Source organism: Hemicordylus capensis, chromosome 6 (assembly GCF_027244095.1).
Source record: "Hemicordylus capensis ecotype Gifberg chromosome 6, rHemCap1.1.pri, whole genome shotgun sequence".
Taxonomy (NCBI): Eukaryota; Metazoa; Chordata; class Lepidosauria; order Squamata; family Cordylidae; genus Hemicordylus; species Hemicordylus capensis.
In genome coordinates this window covers 21,938,789-21,961,655 of record NC_069662.1, presented here as the reverse complement: position 1 = coordinate 21,961,655, position 22,867 = coordinate 21,938,789, and the positions used below count along the sequence as shown (strand labels likewise).

At 48.8% G+C, this 22,867-nt stretch overlaps 1 protein-coding gene across 8 annotated transcripts in view; it reads left to right on the top strand.

Annotated features, from left to right (window-relative positions):
* The window catches only part of PLEKHA4 (pleckstrin homology domain containing A4), a 66,708-nt gene extending 49,578 nt beyond the window's left edge, over positions 1-17,130 (top strand). For 7 of the 8 annotated variants that reach the window (XM_053261804.1, XM_053261798.1, XM_053261802.1 and 4 more), the window contains 9 exons: positions 231-329; positions 1,936-2,038; positions 4,627-4,709; positions 8,488-8,634; positions 8,995-9,139; positions 10,504-10,559; positions 10,972-11,133; positions 11,755-11,917; positions 15,411-17,130. In XM_053261804.1, the coding sequence (XP_053117779.1) occupies positions 231-329; positions 1,936-2,038; positions 4,627-4,709; positions 8,488-8,634; positions 8,995-9,139; positions 10,504-10,559; positions 10,972-11,133; positions 11,755-11,917; positions 15,411-16,018 (1,566 nt within the window). In that variant the 3' untranslated portion in view covers positions 16,019-17,130. The remainder of the gene's footprint in view (positions 1-230; positions 330-1,935; positions 2,039-4,626; positions 4,710-8,487; positions 8,635-8,994; positions 9,140-10,503; positions 10,560-10,971; positions 11,134-11,754; positions 11,918-15,410) is intronic. The other variant, XM_053261803.1, reaches the window with a different exon arrangement.
* The last annotated feature ends 5,737 nt before the right edge of the window (positions 17,131-22,867 follow it).

The following is a 22,867-nucleotide window of genomic DNA, read 5'->3' as shown; positions in this document are numbered from 1 at the left end:
TGAGTGGCTCTCGGACCAGAGAAAGCAGCTGCTGTATATGAACCCATGAAGCTGCCTTATTATCCTGAGTGAGACCGTTGGCGTGCCTGCCAGATGTTTCAGACCAGCCAATCCGATCTGGAGAGGCCGGGAACTGAACCTGGGACCCCCACTTGCGAAGCAAGTGTTCTGCCAAGAAGGGCAAGAGATCCCTGAACAAACTAACAAACCTATTTGCCCCACCTCCCCAGGACAGTGAACGAGCATGGGAGGGTTATGCTACCTTGGAAAATGAGCTGCAAATTCTGAAGGGCTCCTTAGAGCACGTCCGGAAGGTGGGCCACCCCCAGGTAAATATTCCCACTCCTGCCACAAATCCCTAATCCCCAATCCTGTGACATAACTTGGGCTGTGAATGTTTCGCACCCCCATAACTCTAAATTCAGTATTGGAATGTCAGAGGCTGTACTGTGACTGAATTATGCCAAGGAAGCGACTTTTCTTATGTCTTGCCAAATAAGTCTGCTTTTGACGTGTATCTTTTCCAGCGTAAATTATTCTGCTTCTGTTAGCCAGGTGGAAGTGGGTGGGGAGGAGACCAGGAGGTGTGCAGAGAGCATTGTAATCCTTCTCCAGGGGCGTTGCTACAGTTAAACAAGGGCATGGAGTCACAAATGTCTCTGGGCCCCTGCAGGGGGTGGTGTGCTGGCTGTATGACAGCTTGCTCTTTGTTCTCCTCCTTGCACCTCTCTGAAGAAGTGGGTGGGGGGCAGGTAAGGGCTAGGGATGTGCACGAACCTGTTCGGAGGCCCTTTTATGGGCCTCCAAACAGGTTCGAACACTGGGAGGTTCGAAGGTTGGATGGCGGAGGGGGGGGATAATTTTAAGGGGAGGGGAGGGTGCACTTATACCCCCCCGCTGCATTTCCCCTGTTGGCGCTCGCTGAAAAACTGGTCTGGTGGGGTGGCAGTGTACCTCCCTGCTGCCCTGTCCGCTCCTCAGACCGGAAGTGACAGGAAGTTGTGTGCGTGCGTACGTCGGTTGGGTGCGCACCCGATGTGCACACGTGTGCATGCTACTTCCTGTTACTTCCGACTCAAAGAGTGGACGGGGTGGCAGGGAGCCCCGCCGGACCGGTTTTTCAGCAACCACCAGCAGGGGAAACACGGCAGGGCAGGTAAGTGCAGCCTCCCCTGCCATTAAAGTTATCCCCCCCCCCATTGAACCAGCCCCTGCTGGTTCCGTGCACATCCCTAGTAGGGGCAGGGACCCATCTTCACTTTTTGTCTCAGGGCCCACCCCAGCCTTGCTACACTCCTGTCCTCCTCCTCCTCCTCCTCTCACTTCTGCTACTGGGATTTCATGTGTTCTGGTCTGACTACAGTCATAAAGACTAGAAACTTGGTTTTTTTGAAAAAGAAAATGAATACTGAGGATACTGGATTTTGTGCTTGATAACAGAATCCTGCACAGTGAGACTTCATATCCGTGGGAGGCAGCCACAGAAATAATTCACCAGGCAAATGATGGTTGATCTTGTTATTTCTTAAGCACTGCAGGGTGGGGAATGCCACTGCATTGTATAAAGGTATAATGTTAAAATTAAACCATTACAAAACCATGGTTTATAATCTAAATTAGGGCTGCACAGTGCACACAACTTCAGCCCTTCTGCAGACGTTGGACTACAACTCCCATTATCCCTGACTATTGGCTGGGGTTGATGGGAGTTGTAGTCCAAAACCAGCCAGAGGGCTGAAGTTGTGCAGCCCTGATCTAAACAAACCGAACTGTGGGAAAAGGAAGGAAAGACAAAGAACCACTATCTGCCTCTGAAACCTTCAACTGCATGGAATAGAGTGGATGTATATTGAGTCCGCAGCTCTGATCTGGGTATGCTGGGGGAAAGAGGCATGGCACAAGTTGGCTCCCTTGGTCAAATCTCATCCTCTTTAGGACCAAACAGCAGCTCAGCAGGATTTGTGGAGGATCCATGACATCCTGGCTGGCCTGAGATCCAGCCCAGCAAACTGTCAGACCCTGGAAAGCAGAAGATCAGGTACTTCTCTCAACGCTGTGAGCCCTGCACTGGGGTGGGATGGGTGGGTGGTGAGGTGGTCAGTCTTCTGTGAGTAACCAGGAGGGGATGTTGTGCTAAGCAGGGAACAAGATAGGAAAGGGAAGGACCCGAGTTCAAATCCCCACTCAGCCATGAGACCTGCTGGGTGACTCTGGGCCAGTCACTTCTCTCTCAGCCTAACCTACTTCACAGGGTTGTTGTGAGGAGAAACTGAAGTATGTAGTACACCACTCTGAGCTTCTTGGAGGAAGAGCGGGATATAAATGTTAAATAAGTAAGTAAGTAAGTAAGGATGTTCTGCCCCTAATAGTCCTTATTCGGGGGCGGCCCTTCTGGGAAGCAGAGCCAGGCGGTCCCTGCAGGCCCAGGGGTGGGAAGAGGCACAAAGGCACAAAGAACAGCAAGCACCGGGCCCCAGCTGCCATGGCTGCCTCTGCCACCAGCCTTCCTCACCGCCCTGGGGCATGCAGTGCATCTCCCCTTCCTTGTCCTGGAGAGGCACCCCTGTTCTTCTCCCCCACCCTTGAGCTAGGATAGAGCGCCCCTATCACCACTGCCTGGCTTGGCAGCATAGCCTGAGAGTGTTCACACATGTCACTGGCACCAGTGTTCCCTCTTGATTCTTAGCATCTGTGCGCAGACTGAGTTTTGTTCTGGGCGGCTGTATCAAGGCAGTGTGTCTGCACGAGCATTCGGAATGCGGCCTTCCTGATTCAACCTGAGCAGCATCTAAAATTAACTGAGCAGATATTTTTTTAAAAAATCTTGTGTGCACACGCATGTTTGCATGCCTTGGAGGGAGCACTGGCACCACCTGTGCCTCAGCAGCATGGCCAGAGAATGCTGAGCCCCCGCAGGTCAGGGGTGTGCGTGCATCATATTGTCCTTCGGCCCAGGCAGCAGAATGTCTTGAGTCGCCTCTGTTCCCATTGCACCATGGAGGGGAGGAGCCTGCTGTGCAAGAGAAAGACTTGGTGGGCGAAAAGCATCCAGGCCTCACATTGCCCTCTCCCCATTAGACACTTGTCAGCAGGTGCTTGAGAGCCCCTGTTTACCCAAGGTGTGCGGAGGTCTTCCTCAATGACAGGTTATCAGCCTCTGCATGCTCATCTGATCAAAAACAAGGACAGGCTAGCACTAGTAAGCCTCTAGGTGGCGCTCACGCCCCAGTTCCGGTCCTGTCTTGCTCAGAGAGACAGTGTTGGGACTGTGCTCTTACAGATAGCCTGTATTTCAGTGACTGCAATGCTGACTAACTCCAGAGGGGTACAAGGCTCAGAGCAACCAGCCCAGTCACCTGTTAGCACTGTCAAGCTCTTAGCAGCAAAATATAAGAATCATCACTTTGCCCAGTTAGGAGCCATCTAGAATGCTGGGCACCTTCACTGAGCACCCACAAGACAGAAGGGGAGCATTGGATTTAATGATCTCTACACACACACACACACACACACACACACACACACACACACACTGACCAATGAGGAAGGGACAAGCATTCAGGGCTCTTCCAGAGTAACACATTGTGCAAGTTCAAAGCGTCGCCTTACTGACCATATGCGCACTCCCGCAGGCTTCTGTATTCCTTCTTATCGGGATCTTACATCTGACCACATGCTGCTCAGAGACCTCAAGCCCCTTTGCAGTGCCACCTGCTGGCCAGCACTTGAATCCTCAAAAGAACCCTTTCCCCTTTACAATACTGTTTTTGTGGTGACTGCTGGTTCAGAATGCAAGCACCGACAGGCAGGTGGCGCTGTGAAAATTACGCAAGGTCTCTGATCAGCATATGGCCAGAGAGAAAGATCCCTATAGGAAGGAGTGCAGAATCCTACTGGAGTGTGTGTGTGCAGTCAATAAGATGGTGCTTTGAACTTGTGTAATGTATTACTGTCCGGAAGAACCCTGAATGCTTGCCCCCTTCTTGTTGGTCAGTGTGTGTGTATGTGTAGAGGGTGTTAAATGTTCAAAGCTCCTTCTGTCTTGTGGGGGCTCAGTGAAGTTGCCCAGCATTCTAGACCCCTGCTCTGAGCCTTGTCACCCCCTGGAGGGAGTCAGCATTGTAGAACAGGGCCCTTGAGCAGCTGCTGTGCTTTGTGAGCCTGCAGCAGGAACATAGGATGCTGTCTTATACTGACCATTGGTCCATCTAGCTCAGTATCGTCTACACCGGGCCTGCTCAACTTTGGTCCCCCAGCTGTTTTTGGACTACAACTCCCATAATCCCCAGCCACAGTGGCCAATAGCAAGGGGTGATGGGAGTTGTAGGCCAACATCCGCAGGAGGGCTGAAGTAGAGCAGCCCTGGTCTACAGTGACTGGCAGTGGCTCTCCAAGGTTTTGGGCAGGAGTCTTTCCCAGGGACTGAATCTGGGACCTTCTGCATGCAAAGCAGACTCTCTTCCACTGAGCTATGTCTCCATTGGGTATCTTATATCATTTGCCTGTAGTCACCCATCTAAATGCAAACCAGGGTTGACCCTGCTTAGCAAAAGGGACAATTAATGCTCACTGCCACAAGACCAGCACTCCTTCCCATGAGAACTTCTTTTGCCTTTTCCAATGCAGGTGTATCTCCAGCCACAACTCCCACCCAGGATTCTCATGTGGGGACAATGCATACCTCGCTGCTGCCCTGCTCTGGAGTAGAGGTACTCTTTTTGGACTTTATTTTAAAATGTTTATCTCATGCCTTTCTTGCCAAGGCAACCTAAGGAAGCTTCCAACAAACGATAAGAGTCATAAATATCAAAGCAAAACGGCAGAAAAAGAAAAAGCAACAACAACAACAGAAGAAAAGCATCCCAGTCCCAGCAGCAAAATTCCACCTGAACAGCACCTGCCCGGCCCCCTCCAAACATGCAAGCAGAGAAGGCGTAGTTTTCCTGGCTGCTTGAGGGAGTAGAGTGCGGGATCCACACAAGTCTCCGCCACAAGAGCCCCGGCTTTAACTTGAGCCAAGCAGGCTGCTCATTTGCGGGGTCAAATAACCAGCCTGCGTGGATGACTGGCGAATGACTAGCCCGCACTGGATTGAGGATACAGTGGGGGAGAGTGCCTAGTCTTTTATGGGGGCAAAACTCAAACACTTCAGAGAGGAAAAGACGCTGCTGTTAATTTGGGAAATCCAGGCTGAGACAATTTCTTTTGGGGAATGAATGAAGAAGCAGGCAAGTCCTATTCAAGTGAGGGAGTGCAGCATACAGGACTAGCTGTGTATTGGGGGCTGGGGTGCAGCGAGCAAAGTCTTTTGGGCTGCAGACTGTGCAGGTCATTGGGGAATCAGGGTGCATTCTTACTCCACTCTGCAGAACTCCACAGGTGCAATACAAGAGGGAGGGAGAGAATAATTGGCAGTGCTATATTCTGGCTCTGTTTATGTGCCCCTGCACGGGCCAAGAATTGGCGCCCTCGGCAACTGCCTTGGTCTGTCTAGTGGATGGGCTGACCCTGCTTAAAGGTCAAGATAACGCCTTTGACTACAAAGCACAGCCAGGCTAGGCTGAAGTCCTTCAATTTAAGCCAGGTCAGTGTTGTGCCAGGGGCACGGTTCTTTCCTTGGGCCCAAGATGGAGAGATGTGTGCACACACAGGTGGAAAGTGAAAAGATGTCATTTTAATCAGAGAAAGAGAAAGGGGTAAAATGCTTACATCCCTCGAAACACACCCTACTGGGGATCACGTTGCAGTAGGGGATGTGACTCTTCCTGCCAGTAGTCTGAGGCACTTGCACGCTAGTCCACCGGTGAGATCCAATGATCCCTCTCAAGGGGCTGCCTTTTATAGCTTATTACAAATAAGCTTCACTTGCTGGCAAACAGATGCTCATGAGCAAAGCATGGCCAACACAGGTGCTCAAAGAGACAGTACACAGGAACATAGGAAGCTGTCATATACTGAGTCAGACCATTGGTCCATCTAGCTCAGTATTGTCTCCACAGACTGGCAGTGGCTTCTCCAAGATTGTGGCAGGAATCTCTCTCAGCCCGAACTTGGAGAAGCCAGGGAGGGAACTTGGAACCTTCTGCTCTTCCCAGGGCGGCTCCATCCCCTGAGGCGAATCTCTTACAGTGCTCACACTTCTAGTCTCCCATCTATATGCAACCAGGGTGGACTCTGCTTAGCTAAGGGGACAAGTCATGCTTGCTACCACAAGACCAGCTCTCCTCTATAATGAGCAAGGTTCTCACACAAAACGCTGATAAGGTGATTTTTTATTATTTCTTGTTTACACAGTCAGACAGGTGTTATTGACTGGTTTGTTTTATCCAGACATCGAGTCCTTCTCAAGGACCTGGGATGGCTGAATTTTATTGTCAATGTTGTTGCTGTTGTTATACAGTAGATATCATCGCAGAATATAGGCTGTTCCCAGTAAAGCTGCTTTTTATAATTGGCTGATGGTGATTTCTGTGGCCCCTATGGTGTTGAGGTGCTCTTCAAGGTCTTTTGGAACTGCACCCAGGGTGCCAATTACCACTGGGATTATTTTGGTCTTTTTCTGCCACAGCCTTTCAATTTCAATTTGTAGATCTTTGTATTTGGTGATTTTTTCTGTTTCTTTTTCTTCTATTCTGCTATCCCCTGGTATTGCTATGTCAATTATTTTGACTTGTTTTTCTTTCTTCTCAACTACAGTTATATCTGGTGTATTGTGTGGCAGATGTTTGTCTGTTTGTAGTCGGAAGTCCCATAATATTTTTACATCTTCATTTTCTTCAACTTTTTCAGTGTTATGGTCCCACCAATTCTTGGCTACAGGTAGCTTGTATTTTTTGCAGATGTTCCAGTGTATCATTCCTGCTACCTTGTCATGCCTTTGTTTGTAGTCAGTCTGTGCAATCTTCTTACAACAGCTGATCAGGTGGTCCACTGTTTCATCTGCTTCTTTACAAAGGCGGCACTTGCTGTTTGTTGTGGATTTTTCTACTTTTGCTCTTATTGCATTTGTTCTTAGTGCCTGTTCTTGTGCAGCCAGTATTTGCAGCATTGACATCTTTTAATGCCTGAGCAAGTTGGTTTTTGGCAACTGTTTTTTAGAGCTGGAAGTCGAACCCTGGTGGTTGTTTGTTTCATGTGCTCAGATATTTTTTGCTTTAGTTCTTGTTGCTTTTCTGTTAAACGGCATTCGGGTTTTTGAGGTGAAGGCAAAGGGGAGGTTGCCTGGTTTTGATTTTGAAACAGTTCAGCAACAGTGGCATCCTCTATTTCCAATACCTCCTCCACCTGCGCCTGAGCAACTTCTTCAATTGGTGATAATTCTTCTTCCATATCTTGAGCCTGTGTTGCTCTTTGCAGTTCTTCCAGCTCTACTCCTGTGAATACTTTATTTCTTATTATGAATCTTCTCTGGTCTGCTAGCCTTTGTTCTGTTGTTGTTGTTGTTGCTGTTGTTAATAATAATAATAATAATAATAATAATAATAATAATAATAATTCAATTTCTATACCGCCCTTCCAAAAATGGCTCAGGGCGGTTTGCACAGAGAAATAATAAATGCATCTAATTATATCACTAGCTAAAACAAGGAGCTCAGCAGACATGAAAGAGGGAGCATGCGCGATGCTCTGCCCTCGCTAGCAATTCTTAAGCAGAATGGGGGCCTGCACAGGCACCACATTCCAGGGCCTTTCATGGCTGGGATCCTGACGCAGACAGCATGATACAATGGTCTTGCGCAAGGGGATCTTTCCCTACCATGTCACTACAGTCAGCTTCCTTCGGTTCCCCCCTTTCCCTTTTTATTCCTCGGTGGCTCCCCTTCTTCAGCGCATGACATACAGTCTCGGTTCATGGAATTTGCAGCTGCAAGGTGTTGTCGTGGCCACTGGCTTAGATGGCTATAAAAGGGATGTAGACAAATTCACATTTCTTCCTGGCATGAATGAGTCTCCATGTTCGACTCATTAGGAATAATAAGGAGGGGTGTTGCCTCGATGCCCTGATTCTGGGCTTCCCGGAAGCATCTAGTTGGCCGCCGCTGGAAACAGGACGAGAGGGGCCACTGAGGTGATCTAGCAGGCTTCTTCTTCTGTTCTCATATGTTAGAGGAACTCCTGTCTCCTCCTCCTCTCTCCAAATAATGATCAGATATTATCACCGGTCCATTACATTGAGGAAGGATGTTGCTTTTACTATTCAGGGTTGTATGCTGTTTCAGGGGTGCAGATCCCCCCCAAGCATTTGTTGAATTTCCCCCTTATTTTGCTGAGCTCTCCTCCCAAACCTAAAAACCCATCTCTCCCCCACATTCTCTTTCCTCCGCAGCACCAAAATTTAAGTGAGGAGTTGCTCCTCAAAATTTCCTTCTGTCTGCACCTCTGTGCTGCTTTGTGTATTTTTTTGTAATTTTTGTGCATTTTTCTATCAAACAGAAAAACAGTGGGTATATCACTAATTTAATATTCATTTCTTGCTCTTAAAACTAGAAGGAATCCGAAACTGCCTCTCCAAGGGCAACGCTCTTCTACCACGAATCCACATCCTGCCTCGTGACAGCCACACAGGATCCGGGCAGAGTTCTGGGCCACGTGGAAAGCCGGCATTGGGACAGCCCTGGTGCAGCAGAGCAGGCTGTAAGTGTGCCCTGCCCAACCCCATTCACACATTATGTTCAGCACTTGGGCAACGAGTGTACAGTGTACACAGGCACAGCGATTCACACATTGTGTTGAAAGCAGACCCAGCAGTGCATTTCCTACCTGCACCATGCATTTGAAGGGCCTGGACCCAGGTTCACTTTAAAAATGAACTCGGGTACAGTCATTCACACAAAAACAGGTACACATGTACAGATATCTGTACACTTGTCCAACATAATGTCTGAATGGGTCTCCTGTCTCTCTCCATTCCCACCTTTCGTCCTGCCTGCTGCCCTTGGAAATGCCTCAGGTCTGGGGTTCCCCAAGCAGATGTTTCTGTGTTTCTGCCAACAGAGTCCATGTGTCTCTAGCAGAGGACAGCAGGGGGCATCCCGGCATTCAGATGGGAGCCGGCGGACTCCAAAGAATTCCTCCAGTGAGCCCTTGGAGGAGTTTGAGAAAGGAAACCTTGTGAAGGAAAGCAATGCTATTGGTCCAGGTGAGTGAGATGAAGAAACCTAGGGTGCATTTCATGGTCTTGGTTCACAGGAGTCTGTTACATTTGCTTTTCACCTGGTGTTCATGCACACAGGTATGTTTTGGGTGCTTCCGGATGGGAAGAGGTGAGCTGGTCTTGTGGTAGCAAGCACGACTTGTCCCCTCAGCTAAGCAGGGTCTGCCCTGGTTGCATATGAAAGGGAGACTTGATGTGTGAGCACTGCAAGATATTCCCCTCAGGGGATGGAGCCGCTCTGGGAAGAGCGGAAGGTTTCAAGTTCCCTCCCTGGCTTCTCCAAGATAGGGCTGAGAGAGAGTCCTGCCTGCAACCTTGGAGAAGCCGCTGCCAATCTGTGAAGACAATGCTGAGCTAGATAGGATGACCAGAGGTGGTGGTAATTTTGGAGCCTGGACTTAATGGCCATTGGAGGCCCCCCCTCCCTTGCAAATTAAGCATCATCATGCTCCGCTGGGTGACCACACCACCCGGGACAGACTAAAGAGGATTTGGGAGGCCCCGGAGGCTGTGTTGGTCCTGGACTTCAGCCCTGAAGTCCAGGGGTAAGAGTGCCTCTGAGAATGACAATGCCACAACCCTACTAAGTTCCACTAATTACACTAATTCACAAGAGACTATAGGCAGAGCTCTCCCCACCTAGTGGTGCAGCGGGAAATGTCTTGCCTAGCAAGCAAGAGGGTTGCTGGTTCGAATCCCCGTTTGTATGTTTCCCTATATCGGGCAGCAGCGATATAGGAAGGTGCTGAAAGGCATCATCTCACACTGTGCGGGAGTAGGCAATGGTAAGCCCCTCCTGTATTCTACCCAAGACAACCACAGGGCTCTGTGGGCGCCAGGAGAGCCGACACCGACTCGAGGGCACAATTTTACTTTACTTACAGGCAGCGCTACATTACTCCTGACAGATGTATGTGTACATTTATGTATTTAAAAATATATGTGTGCTCCATCTTTCAGGTGATGGCCCGACTAGATAGCTCACAAAACTAATATAAAAAGGGAATACATAAAATAAGCCACGCAGTTAAAAAACAAAACCCAAACCAGAGGCAGAAGGCTAGCAAGGACGGAAACTTAGCTGCAGAATACTCAAGCGAGATAAACTGGCACAACCTGACAGCATAATTGGAAGGCAAGCACCTCGCCCTCAGGGAACCACAAAGGGCCTCTGGAATAAAATGGCCTTCAGAAAGCCAGCGAGGGGGGCCGGAGCAAATCCCTTCACCCAGGAGTTTGTTGCTGGGTTGTCTCTCTTGCAGGGGTAGAAATAGAAAGTTAGCACCATGCCCTGGGAATGAATGCTCAAGTAACCGATTTGCTTTTCTACTCTTTCTTCTTCTTCACAGATCATGGAAGCCACATCAATATACCCTGTGAAGATGGCGGCCACAGTGTAACTAAGGTATGAGAGATGTGAGAGAGAGACACACACAAACACCCCAGCATAGCAGAATTTGGTGAAGGATAGCATGGAAAGCTAGACGGTGGGGGGTGGGGGTGGGGAGAGAAGGCTGGAGTTTAATGCCTCTTGGATTTCGGGAGGAGTAGAATGAAACCTTAAGAGGTTCTAAGAGGAACCATGTCTAGGTTCCATCTAGACATTTAGAAAGAAGAAGGGGTATCGTTTTACATCCTGAACGCTAATAAAGATGGTAGAAAGGATAATGCCAGCATGCCTTAAATAGCAGCATAAAAGCAAACAAAACCCAAAACAAAAACAAAACCAATCTTGCAGAAGAGTGGTATCTGGAGAACAACAATGGCAATCACGTTTACTTCCCGCTCCCCGCACCCCAATCTTCCATCCTGTCTAGATGGTCTCTTCCGACACAACTGCCCCTCGTCGTTCTCGCATGAGCGCCCAGGAACAGCTCGACAGGATGCAGCGAAACCAGGAAGCCCAAAGAAGATCAGAGGCTGCCCAATCTGGCTCTCTGGGCCGCTGGCGAGACTCTCTCAAGTGTGGGTCTAGCCGGGTGGGTGAGAAGCTTTCCGGGGAGGGTGATTCTGGTGTTAGGAGAGGGACAGGAGACAGTAGTAAGGCCTCGACAGCGCTTTATATTGGGACTGCGAGGCTTTGAATCTTATGGTCTGGGAAGGGCGGGTGGTTAAGTGAGGAAGGCAGCCAGGACTTTGGGGTGCCTTGGAAGGGGAGTGGTTTCCAATGGGAGGCAGTATTTCTGGGGTCTACTGCTGGGGTGGGTTACGGCTGGAAAACAGAGCTTCGGAGTTATCCGAGAGGGAGTGGACAAGTCTAATGAGAAACCAAGACCGAGAAACCAAAAACTAGGACTTCTGGGTTCCTGAGACAGAATTGGGATTGGAGAATCTGGATTCCTGGGATTTAAACGGAGTAGCATGTTACGGCTTACGTCGAGGAGGGACTGGGAGCAAGGACTCCTGCAGTTTAATCGCGTAAAGTGGGACTGCTCTTTGGAAGTATCGTCCACACCATTTTAATTAAAACCACAGGGAGGATCTTTTCGGCTGTGCTTAATTTCCGATGTGGTTGGGAACGAGGAGTGCTCAGTAGAGGACTAGAGCGAGGGCTGCCTTGCTCATTGCCCACCCCTCCCGTGGTTTAATTTCTCCTCCAGCCCCTCCCCAATACCCCCCCTGAGCCATCGCCCAAGGAAGGCGCCCAAACTGGGGGACTCAAGCCTCGATGCCCCCCAACCCCTGAGTGGGAGCGACAGCGAGTCATCCAGCTCTCCTATGCACTGGCGGCAGAGGCATCACAGCGGGGGAGACGCATTGCAGGTACTGGAAGCAGCACCTGGGACTTCTGTGTTCCCTGAAAGGGGAGGGATGGGTAGCCAGGACCCCGGGAACTCTGGGAGGGGTCCAATAATATGTGTAACTTACTTCTTCCAAACTTCAGTATCTGGCATTTCAATTCCTCCAAAAACGTCAGTGTGGCTATGGGCTGACTTGGGTCAACGAAGCCCCTCCTGATCGTCCTACGTAGGAGGATGTCCCACTACTGGAAACAGACACATTTGCACAATTTTGTTTCAGTGCATGCCTGCAAATAACTTGTGCAGTCCACTTTGCCACCGGCACGGTACCTTTTTCTGCTTAGTACTCCAGGTCAGGATGTAATTATCCTAAAATTTAGTAAGTGTGTACCCGAAAAAATGTCAGATCTGGTCTGACCTGACAGAGAACCTCCCCACCCCCAATTTGTTGTGTGGGATGTTTGGATCAGAAATCTGACATTTCCTGATATTCCTGTTGGACCAGGTTTAATGGCCAATGTGCCGCGTCTCGGCTGGGAGGCACCACACTGGCTATTTAACAAAAAGACAGCAGTGCCAGAACTTGACAGAGTTCGTCCATGACAGGAGGGATTTTAGCCAGAGTTCCGATTGTTGGAGGTTCCTCCTATTGTGGCAGAACTACTTCTGATAATGCCTGACAGAGGGCATATTGGGTCCAACATGCCTTTCGGACCGACAAGACGGCCCTAAAAATTAGTTCACAGGTACTAACCTTCAGGCAGCACTCCTTCTGCTGGCTGGGACTGACATCCTAAACATCGTTCATCCCAACCTTTGCATAACCTTTTTTTTTTAATTAAGATTTTATTAATTTCTAATACAGAGAATACAAAAGGCAAGGGGACAAAAATTGAATCTAAAAGATAAAAGGCATCTCTAAACTTCTATATACTGTGGTAAAGTACAATTGATAAAATACAGATTCACTGTCTATACCATAAGAATTGATCATGTAATAGCAATCAGATTTGGCACTGGTTTATGTATTCTTTCAAATATCAAACCGGTTTTCAACCAACAGACGTTAAATAATTGCTTCAGTGCAGCTTTTCTTTAGTTAGTACATTCTAAAAAAGAGGCTAGCCTTTGCATAACCATTCCTCCCCCACTTTCCAAATGCTTTTCTCCTCTTCCCTGATTATATCCTCCCTACTCCACCCCCCCCTTCAGTTCCCAAGGACACTATCCACCACAAACTGTAAGTCGCTTTGGGAACTGATATCAGTGTTAGTGTTTAATATTAGTCTTAGTGTTTAGCTTTATATTGACAACTTTTAATTTCAAATTTTAAAAAATTGTCATTTTGAGGTTTTAGTTAACTTTTTAACTGTTGTTAAATTTTTTATGGTTCTATATTAATGTTGTAAGCCACCCCAAGCAGTAGTGCACTGGAGGGCCGACATTCCGACTAATTGTGCGCTTGCGCAACAAAGTTGTGGTGATTCAAGAAGATTGTGTAGCTGAACGAAATCACGGGGATGCTTGAAACTCTGCTCTTGAGCAAAAGTTCCCTGCAAGACATATGAGGTGTGCAGTAGGTTGCATAGCTGGGAGCATCATATATGCTGCCTTGAGTTTCACAAGGGAAGAAAGATGGGATAGAAATATAATTCTTTCCTCATGAAACTCAAGGCAGCATACGTGGTGCTTCCAGGAGGTCACCCATCCAGACACAGACCAGACCTAGACCTGCTTAGCTTTAGCAACATGTCTATTTTCTGTGATCTCAGATGATGTCCATGCCTTAGGACCTTATTTCTTATTATATGTAAGCTTTCCAGCCACGATTAGCTCCCAAAGCGGCTTACTATTAAAATGCATCGTGAGATACAATATAAGTGCATGGGTGTGTGTGCTTCTCCTCTCCCCAGGAAGTGTATTGTTTAATGTCACTTCTCTTGTCATCACCTGGTATGCATTTTTAATTGCTGAACCTTCAAAGAAAGAAAATACCCACCATCAGTATTCTGATTAAAGATGCTTCACCAACAAGATGAAAGATGCTTCACCAAATACTCTGGGTTTTGTTAGCCCCAAGTTCCCCATGTATTGCCAGGTCTTGGGTGGATCAGTTGTTGGGGATGGTGGGGGAGTAGAGTCTTAGACCCCTCCCCCCACTTTCAGTCCCATTTTCCACCAGCTGATGGCTGCTAAATGCTGGCGCTGATGGTGTCGCTGCCTAATGATTACAGCTTCCCTCACCACAAAAACAAATTGGAAGCAGCACAATCATTGGGCTGCTTCAGACATTGTGCAGAACCACGATTTAATCTTAGTTTTGTGCAAAAATCTCTGAGCTGCAGGAGTGCACATGCCCCTTCCCATGCCTTCGCAAGCCTCAGAAGAATTCTACTTCCGATTGCGATTGAAAACAAACCAAGATTGGCTGTGGCCTCAAAATGGTCTGTTCTTGGTTTATTCCAACCAGCTTTCTTGAAATAAACTGAGATCTGAACCTGGGGTTTGAAGTGGGTTTCAGTTTGCTGCAAAGAAGTTGGTTCAGATATCATGATTTATCTTGGCTCATTTTTTATTGCAGTCAGAAGTCAAATTCATCCGAGGCTCGTGGACAGGGGAGCATGAGCAGGGATGGCCCAAGGGGTTTTGGCGCCACAGAAGAAGAACTGTGGCGGAGTGAGAATGAGTGGGTCTGGGTTCTAGTATTGCTGGAGTTGCCCCATAACAGAGTCAAATGCTGCCTTGCCCCACGCCATGGGTGGGGAGCAGCCCCATTTCAAAACTGACCCTTGCAAGCTTTGAAAGTGGCAGGGTGGAGGGAAGATTGCCCAAAGCCAGGACACAGCTATAATTGAACAAAGTGTGTGGGGAATTCTCTGGGCTCCTGAGGGAAAGGAGGCCTGTTGGCTGGGCAGCTGCTTGCTCTTCCCTCTTCCCTCCCTGCCTCTTCCGAGGAAAGGTAGGAGGGCAGGGACCCCTCTTCACTTTTTGTCCCAGGGCCTACTCCAACCTTACTTGGAGGGGGGGGCCCTCTTTCCACTCTGCTGGCAACCTAATAATCTGCCACCTGAGGTGACCGTCTCACCTTGCCTCATGAAAGGTAAAGGTAAAGTGTGCCGTCAAGTCAATTTCGACTCTTGGTGCCCACAGAGCCCTGTGGCTGTCTTTGGTAGAATACAGGAGGGGTTTACCATTGTCTCCTCCATGCAGTATGAGATGATGCCTTACAGCACCTTCCTATATCGCTGCTGCCCAATATAGTACCAGCGGGGATTCGAACCAGCAACCTTCTGCTTGTTAGTCAAGCATTTCCCCGCTGTGCCACTTAAGGTGACCCTCATGAAAGGGCTGTCTCTAAATCTGAAGGACATTGCACAGAACCAAAAATTTAACTGTGGTTCCACAGGACATCTGAACCCGCCCACAATATATGCCAATAAATTGCTTTTTCCAACCACAGACCCAGGTATCGAAGTGGAGGGGGAGAGGTTTCTAAGTCTGTTTTTTCTCTGCAGAAAGGACCAGCTCTCACTCTTCCCTAGACGATGTCCCTGTGTCACATGGTAGTCTGAGTCATCATCCGCTCCCCAGTGACAGCAACCCCAATGATCTTGAGTCCAATAGTGTGACCTCCAAACATGACCAAACAGCCGCTGGGAACCCAAGCTGTAGCGATAACTCCAGAGCAGCGAATCAGACACTGTCTTCATCCCAAACATCCAATCAAGTGTCGTGTCCCTCGGAAGCTTCCAATTGGTCATTGCCTCTCCCTGAGGAGGCCAATCGGATGCCGTCAAAGCCCAAGGCGCCATCGCAGTTGACATCACAGCCCCTGGGATCGGCCAATGAGGAGTCATCCTTGCTCAACGGTCCTCTCTGGACGGTGCCTTTGTCTCTGTCAGCCAATCGGAACTCATCTGTCTCCAGCACAGCCAACTGGGCTTCGCCTCCAATTTGGGACTCTGAAGTCTGGGCTTCTGATAACAGCCTTGTGGGTCACCAGGGTCCTGGGCATGCCAAGTGCCTTAGGTGGAGAAGTGAGAACAAGTCCCATCAGGTGGTGACCTACCTTGGTGAGACTGCGCAGCCTATCAAGGTCACAATGGTGAAATCCAGTTTTTAGTTAAAATAGGCACAGGATAGGGATAAAGGGAGTGCCTCCCTTGATCTTCCCCTGGCTGACAAGGACCTGCACAAGCCCACAGAATTGGCAAGCTCAGAGGGCAGCCCCACCTGCACCCCATTTATGTAATGCTCCTACCCTAGTAAGGGCCCAGTGTCTTGCAGCCTCACTTAAAGCCTTCATTTAAAAGCCCAGAGATCTGCTATCTCTCTTAAGCACCCCCATCCAAGCACAAGCACCCACACCTTATTTATATTGATGAATGTGCATTTCTGCACATGGACATGATCTTGCAAACATTCAGGGCCCTACTGCTTTCACACTAACTTGCACACACAGCAGGGACGTAGCAAGGTTGGAGTGGGCCCAGAGACAAGATTTTAAAATGCCCCCCCACCACCACTGAAGCTTAGCTCATGAAGTAAAGAAATCTTAAATGAGGCTGAATAGTGGTAACAAAAAGCATAGTAAACACACACCCCTATGTGCCACAATAGAACATCATCCTAAATTATTTTTTAAAAGATTTTGTAAATTGTGGACGATGCAAGCCATTTAATGGTACTAGAGAAAGACCTGCTGTTCTGGTAGCTCCAGGTCTGAATACTCACATCAGTTTCGGAGGATGCATACAACTGAAGGAAGCCCAGGCGGGTGCGTGGCTGGGGGAGTCAGTCATGTGACTTGCCTCTGGGGGCCCCCCCAAGACAGTGGGCTCCCAGACAACTGTCTCCCCTTGCCCTATTATAGTTACGCCCCAACACACAGGTTTAGAAGTGTGTTGTGCCATGATATGGTCTTCTTTGCATACAGACCTATGAAGTTGCCGTCTACTGAGCCAGACCATTCACTCTAGGTCTGTACTCGGAGCTGCAGCAACATTCTAGGGTTCCAGGCAGGGCTCTTTCCCAGGCTGCACGCCAAGGAGATGCTCTGCCACTGAGATACAGTCCCTCCATCACACTCCCACCAGCCCTAGTAGGCAAGTCACTACGGATTCCTTGGCCAAGGACACTTTGTGGGACAGATATTTAGGCCTTGCTTAGGAAGGTGCCTAAGGGAAGTTTTTTTAAAGGCAGGATTTCTTAACCTTGGGCCCCCAGATGCTGTTGGACTACAACTCCCAGAATCTGCAGCCACAAAGGCTATGTCTGGGGATTCTGGGAGTTGTAGTCCAACAACATCTGGGGGCCCAAGGTTAAGAAACCCTGCTTTAAGGCATCCATTATGACAGGCACTGCACAAGCACTCTTTTCTGGTGGCAGAGTTGCACATGAATGGGCATCTGCATTCACACATGCATTCTCAGGGGAACATAGGAAGCTGTTGTATACTGAGTCAGACCATTGGCCCACCTAGCTCAGTATTGTCTACACTGACTGGCAGCGGCTCTCCAAGGTTTCAGGCAGGAGTCTTTCCCAGCCCCACTTGGAGATGTCAGGAAGTGAACCTAGGACCTCCTGCATGCAAAGCAGATGCTTTACCACTGAGCTACAGCTTCATCCCTCCACCTCACACCTGTCTGCCCCTGTAAATTCACATCTGTATATCTCCCCCCACTCCCGGTGATTGCCTGGAGTACCTATTTACATGAAAATTGATCTTTGCAAAGAAGTCTATAGAAGTTGCTAGTCCACAAAATTCATTATCAAGTATTATTTATAAGAGCACCCAATATGCACTAGGTGCTATACAAAACCAGGAAGCACAATCCCTTGCCTGCAGGCTCACAAACTGAAAACCAAGAGGTGAGACCAAAGAAGCAGGGAAAGGGCAAAGACGTTTGACTAGCCCTTCAAGCCACAAATGCCTGTGCTAGTTGTGGCATATTGATGGTCTGGCAGAAAGAAAGAAAGAAAGAAAGAACCATTCTCTTCCAGTTTTTGAAGATTTTTTCCCATGCCTGGTCACCAGGAGCAGTGTGCTGATCGCCACAGCTGACCAGGGAAATGGTTCCTCATAAGCCTAGGCAAAGCGTTTCACAGCATTTGTCTTTGGGATGGATAGTGAAATTAGAGGCTGCGGTTGTGCATGGTGATGTCTCTGCAGGCACTACAGCGCCTCCTGGAGGGGAATATGAAGCACAGCATGCAGGGCGGCCCTTCCATTGGGCAGGGTGAGGCAATTTCCTCAGGCACAGGCATGAGGAGCGGCACGGGGGGGGGGCAAGCACCACCGTGGGTTTCACCCGCCTGTAGGTGTGGGGTGTCATGTTGCCCTTCGCAGGCAGCAAGATTTCTTGGACCCCCATCCCCACCCCACCGACAGCAGGTGTATATGCCTAGGAAAGTAGAAAGGCTGCAGGGTTTGTAATGAAATGTCTGCACCAGCACCCTTCTGTAGCAGGTTGGTTTAGTTTGGGGTGGTAAGCCTTGCCTTGCCTTGCACTTCCAGTCCTCTCAGGACAATGGTCTGTTCGTGGGGTCAGGAAATTTGAAAAGTGTCCTCAATTTGTCCTGTGGGCCTTCTCACACGCCATCAGTTTTGCTAGGCGAGTTCTGCCTCTGAGTGAATTGGCTGGGCTTGTGCAACGGCAGGGGAAATGGTGCCCATTGGTGAGATGGCTGAATGGGCAATATGCCCACAACAGAGGTGGGAAAGAGGGGGAAAGCTGTGGTTGTGGGGCAGGAATGGCCCAGCATTGACTGAGATGCCTGTCCAAGCAAGCACAAGGGACCTTATGGGAAGTTAGTGCCTCTTAAACGAGGCACGGACCTCTGTGCTGAACAGAACAGAGCCCAGCAGGCAGCACGGACTTTACGAGGCATTCATGTGCGCAGGCTGGAACCGCTTGTGCAAAAGTGCCTGCTGGTGCAGACAGATCCTTCCGTAGCTGCCGCTCAAAGAGGGAGGGAAGGAGGTGGCGGGAGAGCGTATTGGATGAGGTGAAGGGGGAACATGAATAGGTGTAAGGGAAGAGGGTTAGGGTTGGGAGAGGAACAGTGGGGAGAGGGCCAGTGGCAGGTGAAATGGAGGGAGACTGGGAGGAAAGGGGTAAGGGCAAGGGACTGTGGCCGTGAAACAGAATGGGGATTTTCTCTCTCCTTCAACTGCTGAGAGGCAAGTGGCCAAGTAAGCTACCCATCTTTTAGGGAAGGGGTTTCCAGGCTCGAGTCTCAGATGTTAGACTACAACTCCCATCATCCCCAGTCATGATGGGGGTGATGGGAGTTGTAGTCAAACAACGTCTGGGGACCCTAGGTTGCAAGCCTCTGTATAAGGACACCAGGATCTTTCCCAGACAGCAGGCTTTACTACAGGATTAAGAGGGTTGAAATACTGTGAGTCATGGGGCATATTGGATATTTCGAATTTGCCCCCAAAACCGACACAAAAAGTTGATTTTTTTTTTTTTTGCCCTGGACATACATCAGGCAGCTCCAGTGTGCAATGAAAAATCTGAATCTTCCTCAGTAGCTTGCAAGGACTTTGACATAAATCTGGAGGATATGTGAATGCACACCTGCCCTTCCATGGTTAAGCAAAGTAATATCCCCGTCTGGGAACGGCCCTGGTGGGTAACTAGCTGGTTAATCATTGTAGCCCGGTTCTTGCATGTGTGTGGTGGGGTGGGGTGAGTGTGTGTTAGCTCTGCTAAGGTGCCCTAACCTAGCTTTGTGGCCTCATCTCCAGCTCTACCAACAAATGCTGTTCCCTTTCCCACTACCGTCCTGGACGGGGACTCTGAGACAAGGGGTTTAGCAAAGAGCACCCACAGGTCCAGAACTGTGAAACTAAAAAATGCTCCCAGATCATACAGCTGAGAGAGACACTGAGCTGTGCAGGTGGGATAAGGGATTGGTGCCTTAGCAGTGGGGTACAGCAGAGGCAGCAGCTGCATCTCAAGTTTAACGCGGGGAGCAAGGGCTCCCTGGAGGAATACTTGTGTGTTCGTACCCAAGGAGGTGGTGGCGACCTCCTGCTGCATTTTAACACTAGCAATACAGCCTCCCCTTGTGTGAATGATTCCAGTTTGTATATTCAATAAAAGGTTTAACGCTACCCACCTCTGGGTCTTGGCCTATTTATTCCAGAATCCTGTCCGTCTTGTCCTATTTTGCGATGTAAATGTTGGCTTTCATGTCAGGGTGGGGTGGGGTGGGAGGTGGCTATAGGGCTTCTTTTGGGGGCAAGGCTCAGCCCCTGCATGTGTTTCCAATGCTCTCACGTGGACGTGCCCAAAGATCTCCTGCCAAGGCCGTGCTTCGAACGTGCCTCCGTCTTTGGAAGTCAGGTGGGTGACTGCTGAAGCCTCCTCTGTAGTGGGGGCACCTTTTCTAGGTGCAAGTGTCTATATTACTCTGTTTGGACCTTTCCAGATGGCAATACATTGAAGACGGATGATGATGAAGATGATGATGAAGAAGAAGAAGAATGCAAAGCAGTCAATAACACCTGCTTGGCTGTGCAAACAAGAAATAATAATAATATAAACTACAGTCAGTCAGTCTTTATTATGGTCTTTGACCAATAACACAACATCTAAAACAATATAAAATTTTAAACCTAGCCATATTAATAACATCACTGTTACACTGGATCTAACCCTTAGTGAGCAGAGTGCAACGAACTCATATTGCAGAACAACAGAATTTTGCCACTGTGTGTGTGTTAGATTAATTCACATCTATTAGCAGATATTTGGTGTAGAATTCGTCCGATCGACCTGGCAGATTATGTAAAAGAGGGTCAATTAACCTTTGCCTAAAGTCTATATAAAAGACACATCGCAGGAGCACATGTGCAACTGATTCAACTTCATCAAAGTTACAGGGGCAATATCTCTGTTCAATTGGAATTCTATTGTACCTACCAGCCAAGAATTCTGAAGGGAGGGCATTCATACAGGCCCTTGAAAAGGCCCATCTATGTTTGGAGAAAGTGAGGTAATAATAAACTTTATTTGTTAGCCGCCCCGTAACAAATTGTTCTCTGGGCAGCTCACAACACAGCATTAAAACTTCAAATAAAAACACACAACACATGACATCACAACACAAGAAAAAAATACAATACAAAGCAGTTTAAACACTCATTTTAAGATAAGTTTTAAAAATCAAATTTAAAAATCAAAGTTTAAAAGGCCTGCATTAACAAAAAGGTCTTTACCTGGCATCTAAAAGAACAAAATGATGAAGCCAGGCAAACCTCACAGGGGAGCCCATTCCATACATGGGGTGCTACCACTGAAAAGGCCCTCTCCCTTGTTAGCCACACCTTGTTTGGCAGGGGCACTTGGAGCAGGGCCTCCAGTCTTAAGTTGTGAATCAGGACCTACGGGGCAAGGTGCTCTCTCAGGTAACCCAGTCCCAAGCCATTTAGGACTTTCAAGGTTAAAACCAGCACTTTGAATTGGGCCTGGAAACAGACTGGGAGCCAGTGTGGCTGACGAAGCACTGGCGTAACATTCTCAAATGCCCAGTCCATAATCTTGCAGCCCTATTTTGTACCAGCTGCAGATTCCAGACTGTTTTCAAAGACAGCCCCACATACAATGCATTGCCGTCATCTAAGTGACAGGCTACCTGAGCATGACTAACTGTGGCCAAGCTATCTCTATCCAGGTAAGGTCTCCGTTGGCATATAAAAAGCTGATAAAAGGTGCTCCGAGCCACAGCGGCTGCTTGAGCTCCTAGCGCCAGTGCTGGATCAATGCGCACCCCCAGACTGCTAAGCTGACCTTTTAGGATATTAAGCTTTGGGACACATATGGCAACACTGTGGGTTTGTTCTCACAATCAAAATCAGGGTCAGGAGAGCGCCCAGCCAGTTCCTGATTGGTGGCTGTGTGAATGCAAAGATCAAGGGAGTAGAGTGATTGTGTGGGAGCCGGGAGCTGAGGAGGCCAACCCACATTCTGTCCCCAGCCGTTGGGAGGTCTTGGAAGCCAAATTTAAGCTACTAGGTAGCATTTCGAAGTCCAAGACCCCCAAAGTAGCCTTCTCAGAAATGCTACCTGTTCAACACACAGGGCCAGCAAGACAGGCGGAGCTGAGGGGTCTCAATGCGTGGATGAGATGGGGATGCCAGGAGGAGGGGTTTAGATTTGTTAGGCACTGGGATACATTTCGGGGCAAGCGGCGCCTGTACAAAAGGGACGGGCTCCACTTGAACCAAGATGGAACCAGGCTCCTGGCACTTAAAATCAAAAAGGTCGCAGAGCAGCTTTTAACATGATGCCTGCAGGGCAGCCACAGGAGGCATCTGGTGGGAAACAGGATGCTGGACTAGATAGGCCTTGGGCCTGATGCAGCTGGGCTGTTTTTATGTTCTTATTTTATCGAGGGTGGACAAAAAGCTGTCCTGCCCAGCTGCCGGCTCCCACACAATCACTCTTCCCTCCTCCTCCTCCTCCTCTGATGTTTGAGTTTACAGGATCACCAGTCAGGAGAGTGCACGGCTCTCCTACCCTGGCGGTCTCCTCCTCCAACCCTGTTTAGGATCATGAGAGCAAGCCTACTGTGAGCAACCTGTTGGTGGCCATTACTGGTGTCAAGGAAGGCTATACATATTTGAAAGAAAGAAATCCTAGAAAAATGGCTGCTGCTTAAATTACCCAGTTCTTGGCCAGGGCTTGATTCTAGATAGAAGCCAGGTAAGTTTCCCCCTCTTTTCCCCTAGGTGGGTGGACTGGGCAGCAAAGGTGAATCTTGGGTCATTTTGGGATAGCCCCTGGTCTCCTCCCCCCCCTTTACTGGACTCCCCCAATTTTTTTCAAGGGTTGGCAGTCTTGTGACATCAGCAGGCCCTGTCTCCGAAATCTCAGGGTTCTGGATGCATCTGAACTGGCAGCCTCACATTTGTGGTTAAAATTGGGATTACCAGAAACCCAGAGTTCTACCTTCTTGT